Source organism: Mytilus californianus, unplaced genomic scaffold, assembly GCF_021869535.1.
Source record: "Mytilus californianus isolate M0D057914Y unplaced genomic scaffold, xbMytCali1.0.p SCAF_49, whole genome shotgun sequence".
NCBI lineage: Eukaryota > Metazoa > Mollusca > Bivalvia > Mytilida > Mytilidae > Mytilus > Mytilus californianus.
In genome coordinates this window covers 854,843-877,442 of record NW_026262700.1, presented here as the reverse complement: position 1 = coordinate 877,442, position 22,600 = coordinate 854,843, and the positions used below count along the sequence as shown (strand labels likewise).

The following is a 22,600-nucleotide window of genomic DNA, read 5'->3' as shown; positions in this document are numbered from 1 at the left end:
TACTTTTTCAAATCATCCACCCTTGACCTATGCAAATTAGCTGAGTCTACACCATTCTGACTAAAAAAAAACAATAGCAGATATGATCTGAACAAGTACTTAACAATTCGTTTACCGGGAAGTTTGGTTTTTCTCTTTGTTTCATCTTCCTTAAACGACTGCTTTAAATAGTTCAAGTGATATTGAGGTAGTAACCAAATAAACAGAGAGAATGACAAGGCTGATCTGTAGATGTCAATTCCCATAATTGTTTGTAAGGGATTCGTTAATTATGATGCTTGATAACGGAAGTTAATATACAGATAAATACCTATACTTTAAATATTAGAATCTAATTCATGGTATTTTAATGATTACCATGACGACACGCAGTTTATCAAACGATAATCGTCATCGTAGAAATTGTATCGTCAATTATGTATAAGTAAATATAAATGTAATTTCAACCGTTTGAAGGAACTGAATTAGATTGAAATTAATTTCTTCTAGTTGTCTGTCCATAGACCGTTATTTGTATTCCCGCGCTTCATGGGATATAACCATTCAGCACGACAGGGCCGATTCGATTAGACGTGTTTCCCAGTTAAAATTTTTATCTTGCTTATGTGAATTTATTTGATGTTATATTTACTGTTTTGATTTCAGTAGTATTTATTAATTACTGACTATATTTTGTCGACATGATATTATGTATCATAATGTGCAATTAAAATCAGCACATGGCACTGTCGTGTGGATATTCAATTTGAACTTTAGTTTGGTTTTTATTAGTGTTATGTGTATAGAGTTGGGTAGTCAATGGGCGTTAGTAATCGTAGAAGAATGATTGTATACGTATTTTAAATATAACTAAATGAGAACATGTTTGCGCTCGAGTTATGTATTGTGAATAAGAAGTGTATACATTTAACATGTTTTACGTCTCGTTTGGCTATGTAGAAAATGTCCTCTCACTAAATAGTTCAAAATTTGCTGACTAGGTTGAACGCATTTATTTCAACAGATAAGGGATAACATAGATACAGATATACAGATACGGACGCCCTACTTACATCTAGAAATCGAATATTAGTTCTGTTAAAATAAAAGAAACAGGACAGATGTGATTTGGTTGTTTTTTGCGTGTCGTTTGGTTGCTGTCTCATTAATATGTGCCTCTTCTTTTGTTTATATCTAGAAAAAATATGTTAAAGTAGATTCTTTTCCCACATTTTTTCTATTTGTTATTTTTGAAAACGTTTTGATATAAAAATAAGGAGATCTGGTATGATTACCAATGAAACAACTACCCAACAAAGTTCAAATGGAGTGGATGTAAGCAATTAAAGGCAACCGTACGGCCTTCAACAATGACAAATATTTTAGATCTTTATATACCACAATGGTCGTCTGCTCTGTAACTTTACCCCATTGTGTCCTATTTCCGATTGTGATATTTTAACTGAATGTGGATTTCATTGACGGCGATGCCTGCATCATAGGAAACACTTACGCTATCGACGCACATATTTGATTTCATGCTATTCCTTTAGTTTTTGTTTCTGGTCTTGATTTGTATCGTCTAGGTTGATATATGAGATGTTCAGATCGGTAGACTACTGTTGTCTAAATTCATTTTGCAAAATTTTGAACATTGTGTTCATCATGTTCTTGGCCGAGTTATTTAGGCGTGTTAAAGCAAAAATTCATCAAAGAGATCGGGTTTGTTAATTGACACGCCATTAGTGCGTTTCGTCTACATCAGACTCATCCGAGGCACTCGAAAAAAATATGTGGAATGATAAATCAAATTAGAAAAGTTGTGCCAAATACGGTTAAGGCAATTTATGCTTGTTGTTAGAAAGCCTTTGTGTTTAGAATGATTCAACATTTTATAAACAGTAAATTTTCAGAAAAAAAATATATCAATGATTTTTCATGTCAACAAAAAAGTGCTAACTACTGGGCTAGTTATAAACTCGAGAAGAAACGCCCACCAGCAATGGCTTTGACTGATATGTATAACAGAAGAATAGTAAGTTGTGATATAAAGACAGGTGGGGACAGAATGCGTTGGTATCACATCTTATACATGCTGCATCCATCATGCCCATATAAAGAATCGTCAGGTTTAGCGTCTCGCTTACCAAGTTGATATCCAGTTAAATTTGATAAGTTTTTTCAACACTAAGTTTGTTCCAAAGTTTTAGTGTAAAATACAACTCGAATAAAATGGTTCTTAATAATTCAAAATTGAAATGATAGACTATATATTTGTGGGTAAAAAGGGTCTAACAAAACCTACTCCTTCACTAATGATTGCACCATCCTTATAAAGCTTAAAATACTATACTTGAAGTCTTATGATACAATTAGGAGATACATTGTAATTTTAGCTGATTATTTTGTTCAGTATTGGAGAAAGTAAATTCTGGATTTCAAAATGGCTGCTTCCCTAAGTTACAGACAAACAAACTATTGGTATTAATGGTATTACCCTTTCAGATGATGTCATTTAATCAAAATTGTGTTTACAAACAAATTGCAACTTTAGAATAATGTTTACCATCCTAACATAATGGATACAGACTGCGACAGCAATCAAATTTCAGTATGTTTTCAAGTAAGTATTATCCCATGTTAAAACAAGAATGTGTCCATAGTACACAGATGCCTCACTCGCACTATCATTTTCTATGTTCAGTTGACCGTGAAATTGGGGTCAAAACTCTTATCAGGCATTCAAATTAGAAAGATCATATCATGGGGAACATGTGTAGTAAGTTTCAAGTTAGACTTCAACTTCATCAAAAACTACCTTGACCAAAAACTTTAACCTGAAGCGGGACAGACGGACGGACGGACGAACAAACGAACGGACGCACAGTCCGAAAAAACATAATGCCCCTAAGTGGGGCATAAAAATTAAATCCTATTGTTTACATGCGGTTACAAAGCAAAACTTGTAGGCATATACTTTATTACAAAATAAATCCTGTACAAATATCTTTTTCTTCACACAATTGTCAGTTCTTTGTTAAGTTTTAGGCAATTTAGACAATCTTTCACAACTTCCTCAATGCTTAACATGGTGCAAATTCTTTGACAATCTTTTTGAAACTGTTCCAAGCAGATTTATTCTGAAAACAAACCTGCCCTCCAGCTCTATTCTTCTGTGGCATCTAAAATGGAAACAAAAGAGTGAAAACATACAGCTGCAGACCTAACACAAGTTCTAAAGGCATACAGGCTATAATCAGAATACAGAGGCATTTCAAATTTGATCACGAGATACTTATATTTTATATCGTTTTCATATATAAAAAAAAAACGTCCATAGTTTAAGTTAATTTCATATAGAAAATGGTTATTTCCATTTAAAAAAGAAAGGCAAAAGATATCGAAGGATATTCAAACTCCCAAGTCGTAAACAAACAGACAATGCCATGAAAAAAAGGAGAGAAAATGAGGGTCAGGATGGGGTTTACAGAATAGATAATGGCAAACAAATATTGAATAGAGAAAACTGAGCAAAGAATATAAAGAATAGAGAATAATGGGACGTAAAAGTATAAAGAATAACTGGAAAAAAATAAAAGAATTAGGTAATGTAATACAATACTGAATACAAATATGAACAATGTACAGACTAAAGAAATCATCTAAATTGTTTCAGAAAATTTTAATAGAAAGGTTTTTCATGAAAATTTACAGAAAATGTGTTTTTGCAAATTTAAAGAATACAGAAATTAAGGACATCCATCCTGACCCTCACATAAAGGACCTGCAATATATTGTTCATTACGGATCTTCTAAACATTGGATTGTTTCCATACGAAGGACGTATATATTGGGCAATTTTGAGAATGAGGACCTTCAAAAGATTGGGCTATTTCCATATGAAGGACCTAAGTATTGTGTTATTTCTAGAATAAAAACCTTCAAAAGATTGGGCTATTTCCATATGAAGGACCTAAGTATTGTGTTATTTCAAGAATAAAAACCTTCAAAATATTAGAGTATTTCCATCTGAAAGAAGAATATGTTTTGGGGTATTTCCAGAGTACTCTCAGATCTGTACTTATCATCTTTTTGTTGTTTGGATGTACAAGTACCCGTCCACGTCCACTCTGTGTTTTTGTTAGATGTATTTCTATTTGTATCCATCTGATGAGTTAAGCCTTTTTCAACTGATTTTTATAGTTTGTTCTTATGTTGTACTGTTATACCACTGTCCCAGGTTAAGGGGAGGGTTGGCACCTTCAAACTAGTTTAACCCCGCCACATTCTGTATGTGCCTGTCCCAAGTCAGGAGCCTTTAATTCAGTGGATGTCGTTTGTTGCTGTGTTACATATTTGTTTTTCGTTCATTACTTTGTACATAAATTGGGCCGTTAGTTTTCTCGTTTGAATTGTTTAACATTTGTCATTTCGGGGCCTTTTATAGCTGACTATGCGGTATGGGCTTTGCTCATTGTTGAAGGCCGTACGGTGACCTACAGTTGTTAATTTCTGTGTCATTTGGTCTCTTGTGGAGAGTTGTCTCATTGGCAATCATACCACATCTTCTTTTTTATATGTATATATATGTCTCTGGTTTAAGTAAACAATGACATCTAAAGAGCTACTTTTACATACGTCCTAAATTGAAGTGGTTGAATAGGTGGTCTGACACCTTTATAGATCTTAATACATTCGGATTGACCCGTCTTTGAGTCAAATACTAACCTGTCTATTTATATCGCCGATACACAACCAGTTCCCATTGTCTTTAGAGACAACCCATTTAGAGTGGTCTTTGGATGTTGAAAATTCTATGTTCTTATCTGGAAACTTCATTGTTTTGACATTGTAAACCTGTAAATGTACAATTTTCTTTGAATTTCATTAAAATAAATATAAATTTTAAAAAAATCACTTTGTAAAATACTGAGAAAAAACTAAGCAACGTAATCTATCGAGCTTCCTTCATACAATATACTTGTAAAACTGTAAACCGACTAATTCTGACAATTTCATAATTCAATTTTGATTAAAGTGCTAACTCCGGGCAGTCTGTTGATATGTGTCTGATCTTTTTAACATTTGAGCTGCGTCGGATAGAAATCGACCTTATGCAAATGAATATCAATGCATCTGTTAACTTACTTCAGGTTAAAAATATTCTATGAAAAGTCTGTAACTGTTTCAAAATTGAGTTGATATAAGAACCCTACACAACGGACCTAAATTCATCTTTTATCTCGTATTTGAATGTTCAAAAAGGAATCAAAGTCTCATAAATGTACATGTATACGTGCAATTGCATAAGGTCGATTTCTATCCGATGCAGCTCATTTGATGATTTATTAATTTATTTTTTTTTAATTTTTGTTGTTGTAATTTTTTTTGTTGTTGCAATTTTTTTTTAATTTCTGACTCTCTTTCTAAGACCTCATTAAACTTGTGCTGTATAGAACAGTTAAAAGGCAGTTTGTCGCAAGGTGTTTTTTTGTTTGTTTGTATCTATCCATGAATGCACTTACCTTGTACTATATAGAGCAGTTAGAAGGCATTTTGGTTCAAGGTATTTTCTGTGTCTCCATCCTAGACTGCACTTACCTAGTTCTGTAGAGAACAGGTTGAAGGGAGCTTTTCTTAAGGTGTTTTTTCTTCTATCCATGACTGCATTAAAATTGTACTGTATATGACAATTAGAAGGCAGGTTGTCTCGAGTTGTTTTGAGTCTCTTTCAATGACTAAATTTAGAACAGTAAGAAGGCAGCTTATCTCCTGCTGTTTTCTGAGTCTCTATCCGTAACTTCACTTACTTTGTACTGTATAGAACAGTTGGAAGGCAGCTTACTTATCTCATGGTGTTTTAATAACTATTCGGGACTGTTCTTCGAACAGTAAGAAGGCAGCTTATCTCCTGTTGTTTTCTGAGTCTCTATCAGCGACTGCACTTACCTTGTACTGTATAGAACAGTTGGAAGGCAGCTTATCTCTAGGTGTTTTTAGTCACTATTCATGATTGTACTTAGAACAGTAAAAAGGCAGCTCATCTCCTGCTGTTTCCTGAGTCTCTATCCGTGACTGCACTTACCTTGTACTGTAAAGAACAGTTTGAAGACAGCTTATCTCAAGGTGTTTTTTAGTCACTATTCGTGACCGTTCTTCAAACAGTAAGAAGGCAGTTTATCTCCTACTGTTTTCTGAGTCTCTATCCGTGACTGCACTTACTTTGTACTGTATAGAACAGTTGGAAGGCAAGGCAGCTTATCTCCCGCTGTTTTTTGGGGGTTTCTATTAGAGATAATCGAGTACTCGCTCGGAAAAACATCCACAAAATGGAAACACAAAATTATACACATTTCACGTATTGTGGGACGTTGTCTTATGGACGTAAAACCCTCAACATGATTACCCAAACCCGATAGATTATAGTTTCAGGAATTTTATACCATAATTAATAGCTCATTTACAACATGTACTAAATATGTAAACTGGCAATGATTTAATCAATTAATTAATAATATAAACATCTATAGAAAAATGATTACTCAAACAATAGTATTTGAAAATCTTAAAAAACACATTTAATGATCAACAAAGGGGTGCTGATTAAAACTTACTAATGCCTTTAACCATTTTCTGAGGGTTGACACAGGGTTCAACGAATTGATTTATATTTAGAAATATTAACTTGTAAGCTTTTTTCTGTGACGAGTTGATATCTCAACTTTGTTACGTAATTCACAGTTCTGCTAATGAAAATATTTGCTCTGTCGATACAGATAATGACTAAGACAAGATTAACCAAAAGTGTTAGCATTAGAAAGGTGCACTTGCTCATAGCCTACATATGCTCGGAGGAATTTTAAATGACAATGAACGTAAACATTCGAAACGTATTTCAATTTTGACTGATTTTGATTAATATCTAATTTCCAGGTAGGTGCTCCTAATAAAAATATTATTTCTTTAAGAATGCAACACATTCTAACAGGAAAACGATTAGTCGAGTATCGTTTTGGTATTCGATACTCGGTACTACCGAGCGATACTCGAGTACTCGAGTACTCGTTGACATCCCTAGTTTCTATCTATGACTGCACTTAACTTGCACTGTATAGAACAGTTGGAAGGCAGCTTATCTTCCGCTGATTTCTTTTTGTTTTTGTTTCTATCCATGACTGCTCTTACTTTGTACTTAATAGAAAAGTTGGAAGGCAGCCTGTCTCGTTGTATTTTCTGGGTCTCTATCCGTGACTCCACTTACTTTGTACTTTATAGATCAGTTTGAAGACAGCTTATCTCCCGCTGTTTTTTGGTCTCTATGTATGACTGCACTTACTTTGTACTGTATTGAACAGTTTGAAGGTAGCTTATCTCCCGCTGTTTTTTGGGCCTCTATCCATGACTGCACAAGTAAGTCCTGCTGAAGTTCTTTTGATAAGAAGCCATCATATAAATCATTCCCGAACTTTCCATACTTAGAAAAACTAAAGAAACCCACACCATCTTTTGTTGGCAATTCATTGACGTCACACCATGGCGGCTTTTGTACATGAAGCTGCCTTGTACCTTTGTCTACACTAAAACGTCTTAACATCGGATAATCTTTGTTGAACATTGCAGGAAAGGCAACATCGTATATATAAGGGAAAATGTATCTAAATACCGTTCCTGTGAATAGAATATTATTAGGACTAATATAAAAAATGTTTTAAAAAATGTATCTGTGAGAAAGCATATGTGAGGATGTGGATAAGGTTTCCTTCAATACTGTATTCTTTAAAATTTTAAACCATTTTTCTCTATTCTTTATAAATTTTGTTTATTATTCTCTATTCTTGATATATCAGCACTCCGTTATGCTCTATTCTTTACTTGTTTGCCTATTTTTTTCTATTCTTTATTTGTTGGCTCTCTTTTCTACAGTATTGGCGCATTATTCTCTATTCTGTAAACCCCATCCAGACCCTCATATATTTGAATAAAGACGTCTGAAAACAATAATCGTTAATGAAGTCTATATCTAAGCACAATTCATTTGAATATACATACATAAAGCTAAATGATGAGTAATGGGTATGTACCAATAAGTCAACAACCCATCAAGAGACAATTGTCAATGCATTACCATGCAGCAATGAGCATATAAATATATCTATAGACAAAACATGTGAATGAAGAATAAATATACCTGAGCACAGTACAAAGAATAAAGATATCTTAGCACAATACATAGGAATAAAGATGTCTCAGCACGATACAAAGGAATAAAGATGTTAAACAAAATTCAAAGGAATAACCATATACTAGTATTAGCACAATGCAAAAGCATAAAGATATATACACACAATACGAAGGAGTACGACACAAAAGGAATGAAGATATCTTGGCAAAATACAAAGGAATAAATATTTCTTAGCACAATACAAAGGAATGAAGATATATTACCACAACACAAAACTCAAGATACATTAGCACGATACAAAGAAATAAAGATATATTAGCCCAACACAAAGGAATAAAGATATCTTAACACAATACAAATACAATATATGTACATTGTCGGAAAATATAAAATTTATTTGTATGAGCTTTAGAAACAGGACGAAAAGCGAGGCTCGCCGAGTTTTTCTCCTGTTTCACAGCGAGTACAAATAAATTTTATATTTCCGACAATGTACATATATTGTTTTTATCCTGAAATATACACCCAACACTTGAAACTTTAGTTGTTAAAATCTAAATCATTGTCTCTATTTTTTTCAAAGAAATCGACATAGTTTAAACGCGGACCACGAAGAGGACCCCAAAATGAACTGGTACGCAAAAAGAAATATCCACATTACCGCTTGCTCAACATGGAAGAGGAGTAACAGGAGACTTTATTTGTACAAGTACAAATAAAGCAAAAAATTATTTGTGTACCTGTTATTTGTACAATAGTTGGCTAATTGCAGGATAAAAAGGAATAAAGATATTCCCCATTTCCATTCTCAATTTTATCTGAACACAAATCAAAGAAATAAAGATATCTGAACACAAATCAACGAAATAAGGATATTTTTAAAAAATACAAAGAAATACAGATATCTAAAGACAATTCAAAGGAATAAAGATATCTAAAGACAATTCAAATGAATATAGAAATATTAACACAAATTTATAAATAAATAGATATCTTAACACAAATTTACAAATAAACACAAGACAAAGTAATGAAGTTTTAAAACACAAGACGAAGGAATACACTCCAGTTATTATCATAAGACAAAAGAATGAAGATATAAGTGAACAAACCGTTAATTAAGACTTTCCACATGCCTATATCATCCTGCTCAGTCGTTTCGTAATTATCGTATCACGACATTCAGACCTCATCAGAACTTATCGTATGAGGTGAAGTGATAAGCGTGTGTGATGAGACTTTATAGACGTCATAAAATGAGAGCGTAACTTATCAAGTTTACTTTCGTTAGGACATCCAAGCATCACACTGTATTTAATGGAGACTAGGAAGTTACGTTAAATAGATTTTCGTTTTTCCCGCGTAAGGATATGGTTAGTTATAATTTACGAGTTTTCTGCGAAAGGAATATTGTTAAATATCAACCACGCGACACAATGTAAAGCTTTTTTGTCTCGTTCGATGCGTTTACTAGACAAAACATTTCGCATTCTGGCTGTTGGCTGAAGGAAACTTTTTGATCTATACATCGCACGACAATACGTGTGATTATATCCGAAGAAAATACGTGTGACGATATCTGGAGATACAAATTATAAATCTGGAGAAAATACATGAAACGATATCTGGAAACAATCATTGTAAGGATATATATAACAACAATACGTGTGAGGATATCTAACCACACATCTTGAGACGAAATCTTACCACAAAAATACTGAGGTTACCAGACTGCAATTCTTGTTACGATATCTGACCTTGATTTATGAAACCTAGTGCGAACGATATGCGTTTTTGGTATCACCATCATGCGTTGACTTGTACTTATTTACACTCTCGACCTTGGGTGTTTGATGTTTAGTTGTCTCATTGGCAATCATACAACACCTACTTTTTAAGGCAAGCTTTTGACAAAAATTTTGGAATCCATGTGCTCAAAACCTTTTTCATGTTTATAAGCGTAAGACCCAACAGTACATACACAGAACAACCAAAACCATATTTATAAGAACAACTTGACTTGTGATAATGTTATCATAATTACATTGTTTATATATATTATATTATATGACTTGAATTCGGAAAAACTGATAATCAAAATGTGCTTTTTAATTTATGCGAAGCAATATACAAAAGCACGGCCTATAATTTATATATACTTGCATACATGTATCTCTATTGAGTACACTCTACATTTATATGTGTCGTACCTGTACGATTAACGATGGCGTAGTCTAAAGATATACACAGGAAAGTCTGTCCATTTTTAGAGGCCTTATCTTGCCATTTGTAGCCATCAGACCTCAATGGCGGGAATTGAGGCGCGCTATGTACCATCCAAAATCCACCTGATTGTTCAAATCCCAAAACTCCTGAAAAACAAAACATTGCTATACATTTTTTTTATCAATTTAATTGAGTGCGCGTAAAGCGTATTTCAAAAATAGCCTTTATCAGATGTATTTTTGGTTTGGTGTGCTAGCTGCAACTATATAAATTCTTGATATAAGTTTAGAATTAAAAATGATTAATACTGCATGAAATTACTACGAATGTATCATTTCTTTATATACTTATCGCTGATGCATGTGTATTAGTGTGTTTGTTTATTAATAATTTGGAACATTTATTGTCCGAATTTTTTGTGTATTTCGCAATACAATGTGTTTAAACTAACTAAACTGTCATTTGAATCTAGTTGGTATCTAAAAGCTGGTTACACTAGGGTCAACCCTCCGGCGGGGGAAGACAGCCCAGAGCAGCGGTTTGTTTCATATTTTATTTATTCCTATTTGCGCCTTACCTACCCTTCTCCATTTTATAAAGTTACAACTTATAACTTCTAACTTCCAAATAGTAAGAATAAAATGTTCACACATTGTTTTTCATAAAAGTCTGCAAGGTAAACTGTAAAAAAAAACGTTGTTTCAGGAGCAATCTCAACTTTTTGAAATGCTGCGAGATCGGCGTCAACTTCCAGTTTTGCATGAAATTAGAGACAACTTATACATTTGTATTATATGTCTCTGATAAAATGCATATGAAACAAGGTTTTGGAGCATATCATGTCAAATGGCCGTTATCATGATTATACAAAATACAATTTCCTACAAAGAATCATTTAAAATGACACAGCTTAAGAAAACAAGCCTCTCTACATTTGTCATTTTTTACCTTTAGAATGTCCTCTTGGGTCAGCGCCAGTTCTATTGTCTGGTGTGTGATCACTATACATAAAATAGCCAACGTCTGTCTGAAATACAAATCACTCAAGTTGAGCAGGAAATTTCAAAACTATTAGGTTATCAAGCCACTAAAGCTTGTGCAATTAAAGATTAAAAAAAATAGAATATTATAAATGCACCGAAAGGAAAGTATATAACACTGTGCGGGACAAATTTGCCATTCCAGAATTGGCAAATCTGACTTTGTCGGTTTACAAGATATCAAAAATATTTTTTGCCCAAGTGATAGATAATCAAAAAAATTAAATTTCCCCATATGTCCCAACATGTCACTGTTGTCACCACAGCTGATTAAAAGTACATTTCCCATGGGATATTTAAAAATTCCCGTGGGAAAGTACTTTTCCCATGGGAATTTTAAAGTTCCCATCGGAACTTTACAGTTCCCATGGGAAAAGACGAATACAGAGAGTTCCCATGGGAATTTAACTTTTCCGATGGGAATAGTTTATCTTCCCATGGGAACAATTTTTCTTTCCACGGGAACAATTTTTCTTCCCATGGAAAAATTTGTCTACCTATGGGAACAATTTTTCTTTTCATTGAAACAGATATTTTATGTATGGAACATGTTTTCCGTTTGATTGTGTTTCTCCTAGAAAAATAAAAATTTGTTGAAAATGCAGGATTTATGTTAAATTATTGCAGTATGCAGGTTTTCTACAAAATGTCAATATGGTTTCAAATCTAAAGCTGCTCTCAACATGCAACTTCCATAAAAACTCTGATTATCCAGTTAAATATGAAGTAATGGCAAGTAAGTTTTTAAATAAGTTGTGCGTGTGTGTTGTGAATACAAATTTCTATTATTGAACTTATTGGAAAATAGATAATAAATGTTTAACAACTTTTTTCCGGTGCTTAGAAAAACTCCATTTAAAATTTTTTTTTTTGCAAAATACAAGGCCCATAAAACAAAAACACTATAACCATGATAACATGCTGAGATAATATTCATTTACAATCTGTATACACGTGCGTAATTAACGGGTTCTGGTTGAATGAACATGAATTTCGATCGATTACACACAGATGACGATCAATAGAGTGTGGCACATGTCGTTAAAACATTTACATGGTAATTACTTAAGATGTGATTATATAATTTGGAATTATTTTTTTATTTTTTTAATTTAAAATAACATAGCCTACTTTTATATTTCATGTCCTTTGTGGCAACTGTATCATCACATCAAGTCTCTAGTGCGTATTATTGAGGTGGTCATTTGTGGTATTTCTACGGACGTCTTTATTTCAATATTTTGATTCCTTTCGTATTATATTTTGTATAGGCAGTTTATGTAGATGAATTACAAGAACAGAAACAAAGTAAATTGAAGTCATATTATTAGTCTCCGTTGTATTGTTTTAAAAACTTAACATTGACATGGATTAGTGATTTCTGTGACATATACATGTACATGTATCAAATGTACAAGTTTGTTATTTTGAGGTTTTTTTTGTGTGACTTATCTTCGTTTTTGTTTTGTTTTTGTTTAAACACATTTTATTTTCAAAAGTAGCATATGGGATTGAACACAAAATACATAAGATAATAACGAAAAACAAAATAGAAATAGATGTAATACAAACTATAAACAAAAACGAAAACGCAATATGATATTTTTTGTAATATGAACTGGCGTGAAAAGTAGGAAGGCAGAATTTTAATTGTATGCGAAGTTCTGAATCTTTGTGTAATTCTGATATAAGATTGCACAGATTCAAAAGTTGCTTTACTTCGCTGAAATGTATAAAGGTCACAGTGAACAGCTCAATTGGTATAACATATCTTTTTAAAATCAAAAACAATATTTCTCTTACTTCATTGTGAAATGGGCACTCGAAAAAATTGTAAATACAATCCTAAACAGCATGGCTACATGCATGCAGGATTTAGTTTAATATTAACACAGATCTGCATTTGAGGAGCTTCGCATACTTCTGAACCATTAATGATATTAAGTTTTCTTACACCACAACTAAAGAAGAAGGGTGGGTGTTTTTAGATTTCAGAAAGTCCATATGTCGGGGTTTAAAATTCCATTCAATAGAAGTAGATGGGAAAAAAAGATGTTTTAATTATATCTAGTCTATGACGCGGGGTACTACATAGTTGTTACTAATTCGTAAATCATAATTTGAATTTGACCAATAATTGGGAGCATTTAATCTCAGAGATAATCAAGGGCAGTCTCTTTATGTAAAGAATATAACACAATGAGCTTTCTTGACTTTCTTCTGTCTACTAGCAATTTCCGGCCTATTTCGAGGTGTCAGACCACCAATTAAAAATCCAATCTGTTCAACCAAATTTTTCAATTTTCACAGCTTTCTAAATATTTAACCTTAAGTATAACTTCAAAGAAACCAGGTATATCCTGAATTGTACATGTATCACCGTGCTTTCTACATGCCAATTTTCAACTCATTTTTAAAGTCTTATAAGAAAATTCTGATCTTGAAAACACAGGTACTAATAACTCCCGGTTTTCTGGAAATATGTATACTATGTAGCACAATAATCCTGAATTTTTAATGCAAACTCATAGACAAGTGAATTTTGGCTCAAAATGGTCTAAATCTGGGACTAATATACTAACGTAAAGTCTCGTTCTAACTACAGTGATGTGAGTATTATTACACTGATTGGTGTAACGTTTCCAATCCCGTTAGTATAATTCCCAGTCTAAATATATTTCCCTTTCACCAAAAGTTTCATTTCTGCAAATTTGTTGGTTAGTTTAAGTAAACAATGACATCAAAAGCACTATTTTGTGTCAGAGTAGGGCTACTTTTACATACGTTCTAAATTGGAAGGAGTAATTGGTGGTCTGACACCTAAACGAAATATGTAGATTAACGACTGACATATGTAAAACTATGCATATTCCATAATTAGTATAATAAAGGTTAAGTTTATGCGATCAAGTTTATTTCTTTATAATGCATATTTCAAGTTTTCAAGTAAATATAGGGGAATTAATTGAGAGCAATTTCTTTTATGGATTCTCTCATATATAGTTAGAAACCCTAATTAACTAGCGGTGTTCCGTGTAAAATTGTTTCCAATATTTTTTTTATCTGGGACTAATATACATTTATAAAATCTTTTTATGTCACAGTATTTATATAATACCTTTATTTAATTCCTTAACTTGACCATCAGCATGGCTAAAGAAATTATTGCCAGAGGTACTGTGAGGTGACACTTCCAGGTATTCAAGCGATTTCCTGTCGGGCTTAAAAACTCTTATTACACGTAATGCAGGTTTACGCACCGCACCGCCTGCTGAGCAGTGTACGCGCGGACGGTAATTTGGAACTTTATTTTAAAAAATCATCTGTTATAATATACATCATGTGTACATTGATATACTATATATTACTAAACTCATACGTGTGGTCAATTTTACCACCAGTTGTTTATGAAATACAGTTCTCGTGCAATGAATGATATTTAATTCCAACCAAAGATTTGAGGAATTAACAATTTATTGAGATATTTTCCATCGGTAAAATTTGAAAATGTAAGTTTATACTTCTTGTCAATAATAATGGATATTTCAAAACATTCAAATATTAATTCACAAAAATGAACGCACTTGCCGATCGTTGGTTTAGAAAGATAGAAAGGTTCGGAACTAAAGATAGTCACAATTAAAAATATGTATTTTGAAAAAAAGACAAAAACCGCCAGAACAGATCTGATTTAAATCCAGGGTCCGTATATGCATATGGTACTTAAGTTAAGATTTGACCCGAACGGACGGATTTTTCTACATGTTCTACAATAAATTTATACTACGATTGGATATTGTTTTATGCATATATATCCAGATCTATATAGAACTTACTTTGCTTCGTCGAAAGTACGAATATAGAAAAATCACAGATTTTTATTTCAACTAGAACGTTTTAGAACAGTTAAAGAAATCATTACAATTGTTAGTTACTTTGTACATGCATAACTATAATGCGAACCATGTGAAATAGCACGTGAAATCCCAACTAAGCGTGAATTCTTTGGAAAAGCGACTGTTCTATTAATTCCTATTGTCAATTTCAAGTTCTGTTTCGACATGCATTGTAATATATGTCACTCGACGTTAAAATTCCATCATTAATTTCGTCTTCGTCAAATATTGCTGTTGGTTTCTTTTCTTTTTTTTTTATTACATATACATGAATACACCACAAGTTATTCCTATGTAATCTCATTTAGATATTTAATGCAAAGTAAATTTTAAAGATGAAAGTCGTATTAGTTCGATAATGCTTCAAACTAAATGTAAACTGAGAATATATGTATAACTGCCATATTCCGAATCCCGGACATTCATTTGTGTAAATGAAGAAAAGATAACAATGATCGGTATCTGAGTGAATCTACGTCTCAATCAAGCTTCATAAAGATATAACAGAATATTCAAGATTTACAACTTTTCTTGAATATGATTGCCAATGAAATAAACTATGCAGGAGATTTCAAATTAGCCCAATTAATTTGTTTGTGTACTTTAACAACTGAAACCGTAATTCTGCTGTAGTGCACGTCGATCGTATCTGTAGCAGGAAGGCGTATGGTAACCATACTACCTTACTAAGTTCAAAAGTACATAACAACCCTTTCTTTGTGCATTATACGCCCAGGAACATACATCTTACTATTTTGCATGGATTGGTAGCAAATGTTACTTTTCAACTGTAGTCCTTAACCAAAAGCGTTGTTTTTTTCTCCATCAGACAAGCTTGATTTTGGATCAAGTGATCATACAAGTACGGAGGCTAGGATTTATAATTCGGCTAGTCTGGATGACTTCGTGCAATACCCCTGCTCCGTATTCATTATAGTTTTTACTTAAATCATTTAAATTTTAGATCCTTCAGTTTGCATTTAAATATGATATTTAAATTTCGTATGGCTTAGTACAACCTGCAAAACATTTTATTTGATGTCACCAATAGTAAACATATAAAATGAAACAATAACTTACTACTAGTATACAAATATAGACTTTTGTTGTATGATTATACAAACCGAAATCACTACTAGACGAGGGGTTGACACGCTAAAATTAACAAAATTGTGTTTCAAAGAACCAATGCACCAAATTGATTTTATAGGATTTAGTTAAACATTTTAACCTGTTCAAGGAATGTATTACTTGACAAGAACAATTTAAATGTAGGACAAAATCGGCTTACAACACGAAATTTGTTCAAAGAATAGTACCAAGCATGTGACAAAATGACGGGTATGTAACAGAGGTATCGCAATTGCAGATGGATTGGTGGATAGTTACTGTTTGTTCAACGTTCAGTGACAAGTATCTCATGCATATTGCAAGACCAAACTAAGTTGGGCAGACGACAAAAGCGAAATTGTGACAAATTCGTTGTTCAAAATTTATTTTCAAGTGCTATTTAGGAAGTCAAACATGTATATGGAAAGTAAATTTTACTATTATTTATTGAATACAATAAAAAGATCAAAACCTCTAAAAGAAAATAAACCCGGTGAATGACACTCCTTGTTGTTGAATTCGGGTTTGGCTGACCTTAATTGATATTACGTTTTAAAACAATTATTGAAATTAAATATACAATTATTTTACTTTTGGAGGGGGGGGGGGGGGGGAGGGAGTCATTGACCCTAAAACATAACAACAATACAGGCTTATAGTATTTTGAAGCAGTTTTGAAGCATTCAAATATAATGAAACGTATGATAAGGCAAGTCGGCCCAAAAAAGATTGATATTTCAAAGAAAAATGTATAGTGTGTTCTCTGAGTGTGTTCATTGTAAACTTAAACCAGAATGCGTATAAATGTCACTATTATAACAGTCACAAACCACTTCTAGAATTAAAAATCAGCGATTTACCATTCATGCAATAATATTTTGTCGAAAGTGATCGAGATGCCCTTATTAGGTAATTCAAATTCTCGGACACTTAATTTTTTTCCAGAACACGTTATAGTTAATATCAGAGCCATATCATACATGTATTATATCTGGGACTATAATACTAAGTATAATAGTCCCAGATTATATTATCTGTTAATATGCATCCTTCTTTTAAAGTCTTGTTTTTCTTAAACACTTTAGGACCGTATATCGGGGGCACTGCCGAAAATAATCTTTCAAAAAGCAAATTTAAGTTTTAACCTTTAAAACTTGTATGTCAGATAATTTGACCACATGACAAGAAATTCTACAATAAACATTGGTCACGCACGACAGATTCCGATGTAAGACACGTACCGTTAAAATAGCCAGTTTACACGCATCAGCGCACACAGGTTTGTCGAATAGGCCAGTTGATTGGAGGAAAGTTACCGAAAACCTCGCCTACTTTAAACTAATACCCAATCAAACGCCTTTGACAGAAACATAAATAATACATGGATAAGATTACAGAGATTTGGTTGCGTATTCAATATTTGAAAAAAGTTTAGACTCTTAATTCAAACTTAGAAGTATAGAATATGCCCGTAATGCAAGTTTCGCAATTTTACAATAAAGTTTATACATAATTTCACCTACCTAGTGAGGAAAAAATACAAATTTAAAAAAATGTGCAAATTAAAACTATTTCGAATGTTCTCTATGTGTTATAGTAGTCTCAGTCTATTCGTACAAAAAATCATCAGCAATTAAAAAATCAAATATTTGTTTCACCTGTATCCAATCGGAAAAATAATTCAATTTAGTCTTTGATCTAGATGCAAAAGACGACAATGCTCCTTACAGTTAAAACAGTCTACTCCAAATTTCATACCGTATGCAGAGCTTGACAGATACCCATTACTGTCCTATGTAAAGTTGCGAATGATACATTTCTAGAGTACACTTCTTAATGGAAAAGAAAGTAAAATTTGTGTTGAATTATACAAACTTCTGTTTTTATATTATGCTAATAACGGAATAGAAACTAAGTGGATATCATTTATGAAAAATATTTTTGATAATTACGGTATGATCTGCGGTATGATTATGTCTAATATTATAGTTTGTGATAAATGGGTGTCAAAATTTATTAAACAAAAACCCAAAGACCAGTTTCAACAAGAATGCTTTGCTTTTATTGCAGAATCGCATAAAACGTAATGTTATCGTATTTTTAAAAAGAATTAAACGATTTGAAAAAATACTTTTCATTTTTACCTTACTAAATTCATTTATATATTATGCAAATATAGATGTGGTAGTCACCACTTGCCGATTGAGTCTGGAAGGTGGCAAGATTTACAGAGAGAAAACATAATCTGCCGTCTCTGTGACACAAACAACATTGGTGACGAGACAGTACCATTACATTATGAATTGTAGAACATTTAAACTATAGAAAGAAGGAAATATTTACGAAACTACTGTTAGTCAAACCCTAATATCTTTAAAGTTGATCAACAATTTAACTCATCAAATATTGTAATATTAGAAAAACTATGTAAAAGTTATAAATGTGAAAGTTAGTCCTCCAAGTTAATTTAATTGTATCGTTTACACATGCATGTAATACTTTTACCTTATAGTTATGTTTATGTATGTTCTCGATAACTAGTAATTGAAATTTTATGAGAAATAAAGTATTCGTATTCCTTTAAACCATAAATTACACGAAGACAGCCTACCGGTAAAGTACAAGTGAATATATCATAAAGTATATAATAAATCCTCATCCGTCCTTGTAAATGCAAAACTCTGGATTCTCTTTGATATTTACCTGAGAGATCATAAAAGACAAATCTAACAAGACTTTCAAATGTGTTTGCCAAAAATGAATTGAAATAAAAGATTTTTGTGCAGACGAGTAACAATATTGCATTAGCATGATTAGGAAATTTGACCAAATGAATGAAATAAACTTTAAAAAAGTAAGTGCACATCTTTCTAGTGGCGAAAACCACGCATGTCGAGTTACGTCGACGAAAAAGAATAAGTACATTAATAATAATTATGAAGTCAATTTCATGAAATTATAGGATTATAATTAGAAAACAATCTTAAACACGACTCGTGATTTCCCATGTATATAGATTAAAACAGATTTATAATTTTTATTCTTAAATTAAATTCTGAAATACAAAGGCATGGCTCCGATACTTGACAGTTCAGCGAACACTATTACATGAAATGCACGATGCTATTGATCGAAAACAAAGGTGAGAGATTCAAATTGTAAAATCAGCCGCTGGACGGTAGAATTTCTATCAATCATTCAACGGTAATAAAAGACTTTTGAGTGTAAAAGTATGATAGAAATACTTTTAATTTATTGAAATTACATTTTTTTTTTATCAAATGGAATGCTTGTTAAACTGTTCCAGTCATGGTTACTAGTAACTGCCAGTCCATTGCGATATTTCATAGCTCTTGTACAAATTCTGAAATAATGTTCCCATGGAAAAATATATCTTCCCATGGGAAGAATTTTAATTCCCATGGGAAGAATAAATGTTCCCAAGGGAAAAATGTGTTCCCATGAGAAGAAAAATTAGTTCCCTTGGGAACACAAATTCCCATGGGAAGAAACTATCTACTTATGTTCCCATGGGAAATTGTAGTTCCGATGGGAACTTTAAAATTCCCATGGGAAAAGTACTTTTTCCGATGGGAACTTTAACTTTTCCCATGGGAACTTCGAATATTCCCATGGGAATTTTTAAATTTCCCATGGGAAATGTACTTTTAATAAGCTGTGGTGACAACAGTGACAACGGTGACATGTTGGGACATATGGGGAGATTTAATTTTTTTGATTATCTATCACTTGGGCAAAAAATATTTTTGATATCTTGTAAACCGACAAAGTCAGATTTGCCAATTCTTGAATGGCAAATTTGTCCCGCACAGTGTTATATCTTGCTCAGTGCGTGGCACCTGTCATGACCACTCAGCAAAACAAGCTTCCAATAAGGAAGTCTATTTGAGTTAAATTCACTGCTCATCACAATGATGGACAATTTTTTTTTATAAGAATTAAGACATGATTTTTCAGTGGTTGTCGTTTGTTGATGTGGTTCTTAAGTGTTTCTCGTTTCTTTATATAGATTAGACCGTTGGTTTCCCTGTTTGAATTATTTTACACTAGTCATTTTGGGGCCCTTTATAGCTTGCTGTTCGGTGCGAGCCGAGGCTCCGTGTTGAAGACGGTACTTTGACCTATAATGGTTTACTTTTACAAATTGTGACTTGGATGGAGAGTTGTTTCATTGGCACTCATACCACAATTTCTTATATTTATGTACTGTTCGTATACTGTTGTTTTGTCTTTTTCGCTTTCTGCTATGACGTTGTCAGTTTGTCATCGCAACATTGCATTGAACTTACCTTGTTACTGTAGATTTGGTCGAGTGTATGGAACAAGGCATCACTCTTAGCATCTAATCCTCTGTCAGAAAGTGTCAGTTCAGGAGAATCATTATCCATGTAATAAAATCCCGTCCCAGCTTTGAAATTAGGATGAGTATGACTTCCCAGCTTAGGTATCTTGTACACTATGAACCTTGCAATATATAATCTATATTTAATGAAGGCATATTCAGTACTAAAAAAGAGAGGCAAAAAGATACCCAAGGGAAAGTCAAACTCATAAGTCGAAAATGAACTAACAAAAGACTAACGACAGTGTACAAAACGCAACATAGAAAACTAAAGACTGAGCAACACGAACACCACCAGAAACCGCGATGATCTCAGGTGATCCGGGTAAACAGATCCTGCTCCACATGTGGCTCCTGTCGTTAACATGTTTATGTTCTTTGTGTTAGACCGATATGCTGAGCTAGATTCTATATGTGATTTTACTGAAAGGTTAGCAGAATATTAAGGTTTTTCTACCCCCGGGCATAGATTTCTTAAGTCGTATTTGGCAAAAAATTTCAGAATTCAGTTTTTTATCTAATTTTCAATTGTTTTTTGTCAATTAAAATCCCCGAAGTGTTTAAACAAGTACAAAAAGAATGACAACTGTAAAGTTGCTATAGATGTAAGATAATATAAAGTTTTAAATGTTATAAGTTGACTTAAATCTTACCAATCAACTGGTTTATTAGTCTGCGATCTGCACTCCATACAAAAAATAGCATGAACAAGCATACACAGAAACACAAACACAAACATCGTTCGATACATGTTCGCTAAAATCAGAACACCATTTTATACAGGAACTAATTGACATGTGATTTTTTAATATTACTTCCTCGTTTTTAGTTATTGAGGAAATACAGTTAAATTATTTCCTTGTTTAAATGGGAAAGTTTTCTCACTCTATAAATTTATCCTGAACTAACTTATCTCTTTTAAATCTCCAAGGATAGATTGTCTATAGAAATATGATCATCCCCGAACTTACCCTATCCGGCAATAAAAGATAAACTAAAGAGGATCGTTCGTTTGGTTGTGCTGGATGTATGAATATGAAGCCATGCCCGGCTGGAAATTTGTGTAGAGAAAGTGCCACGCTCAAACTTTAATAACGTGTCCGTAGATAGCCTGTAACAAGGCAAAATTTCTGCGCCTGTCCAAAATACACTCATTTTCCAAGTCGTATTTCGCAGTTCTAATTCCGGTCGACCCATTTTGTAGTAAATACTTATAGATATTTTTGGTAATCTGTTCTCGCCCTTAATATGCATAAAGCATTTGCCACTGGACGATAAGCAAACAACAATCAATAAGTACAGTAATTAGATACTTGAACCATGATATGAATAGATTCAATTACAACTTTTACCAGTGGGAACGGACATAATGCTTTGAAACAATTGTTTGTTGCCACTCAAAAAAGACATGTATTTTTAATTTGATTTTCTTTTATAAAAAGCAAGATACTAGCCACTTATTATGAAAACATGAAAGATGCTCTTTAAATCTAAATTTAAAGGCTGTGTTACTTTCAGTGGTAAAACATTCAAATCTTAAGGGATCGTTTCTCAAGATTCCGAGGTCGCTGTGACCTTCATATGACAGATATGGCATGTAAATACCGGAGTGTTGTTAGATACCTGTAAGCTAAGCGTGGATAAAGGATAAGTATTACAATCAGATTAGTGTAGTTTAAGAACTTTTTTTGCGAAATACATTGGTGTAGTACAGGGGCAAATTTACTCCCACCCCTTGAATCCGCTTTTGTAGAATTTTTTTTATTATAATGTGAATAAATCTTTTGATATTATGAGTACTGGT

The 22,600-nt window shown here is 32.8% G+C and overlaps 1 protein-coding gene across 1 annotated transcript; it reads right to left on the bottom strand.

Moving 5' to 3' along the window:
- Positions 1–2,942: 2,942 nt before the first annotated feature.
- Positions 2,943–21,616, bottom strand: LOC127700153 (plancitoxin-1-like). Its single transcript, XM_052203572.1, has 7 exons — positions 21,450–21,616; positions 20,744–20,918; positions 11,336–11,414; positions 10,372–10,533; positions 7,316–7,647; positions 4,708–4,836; positions 2,943–3,161 (listed from the first exon to the last, which is right to left on the bottom strand). Exons 1-7 carry the CDS (start codon positions 21,545–21,547, stop codon positions 3,063–3,065), a joined length of 1,074 nt encoding a protein of 357 aa, XP_052059532.1. The 5' UTR covers positions 21,548–21,616; the 3' UTR covers positions 2,943–3,062.
- Positions 21,617–22,600: the final 984 nt, after the last annotated feature.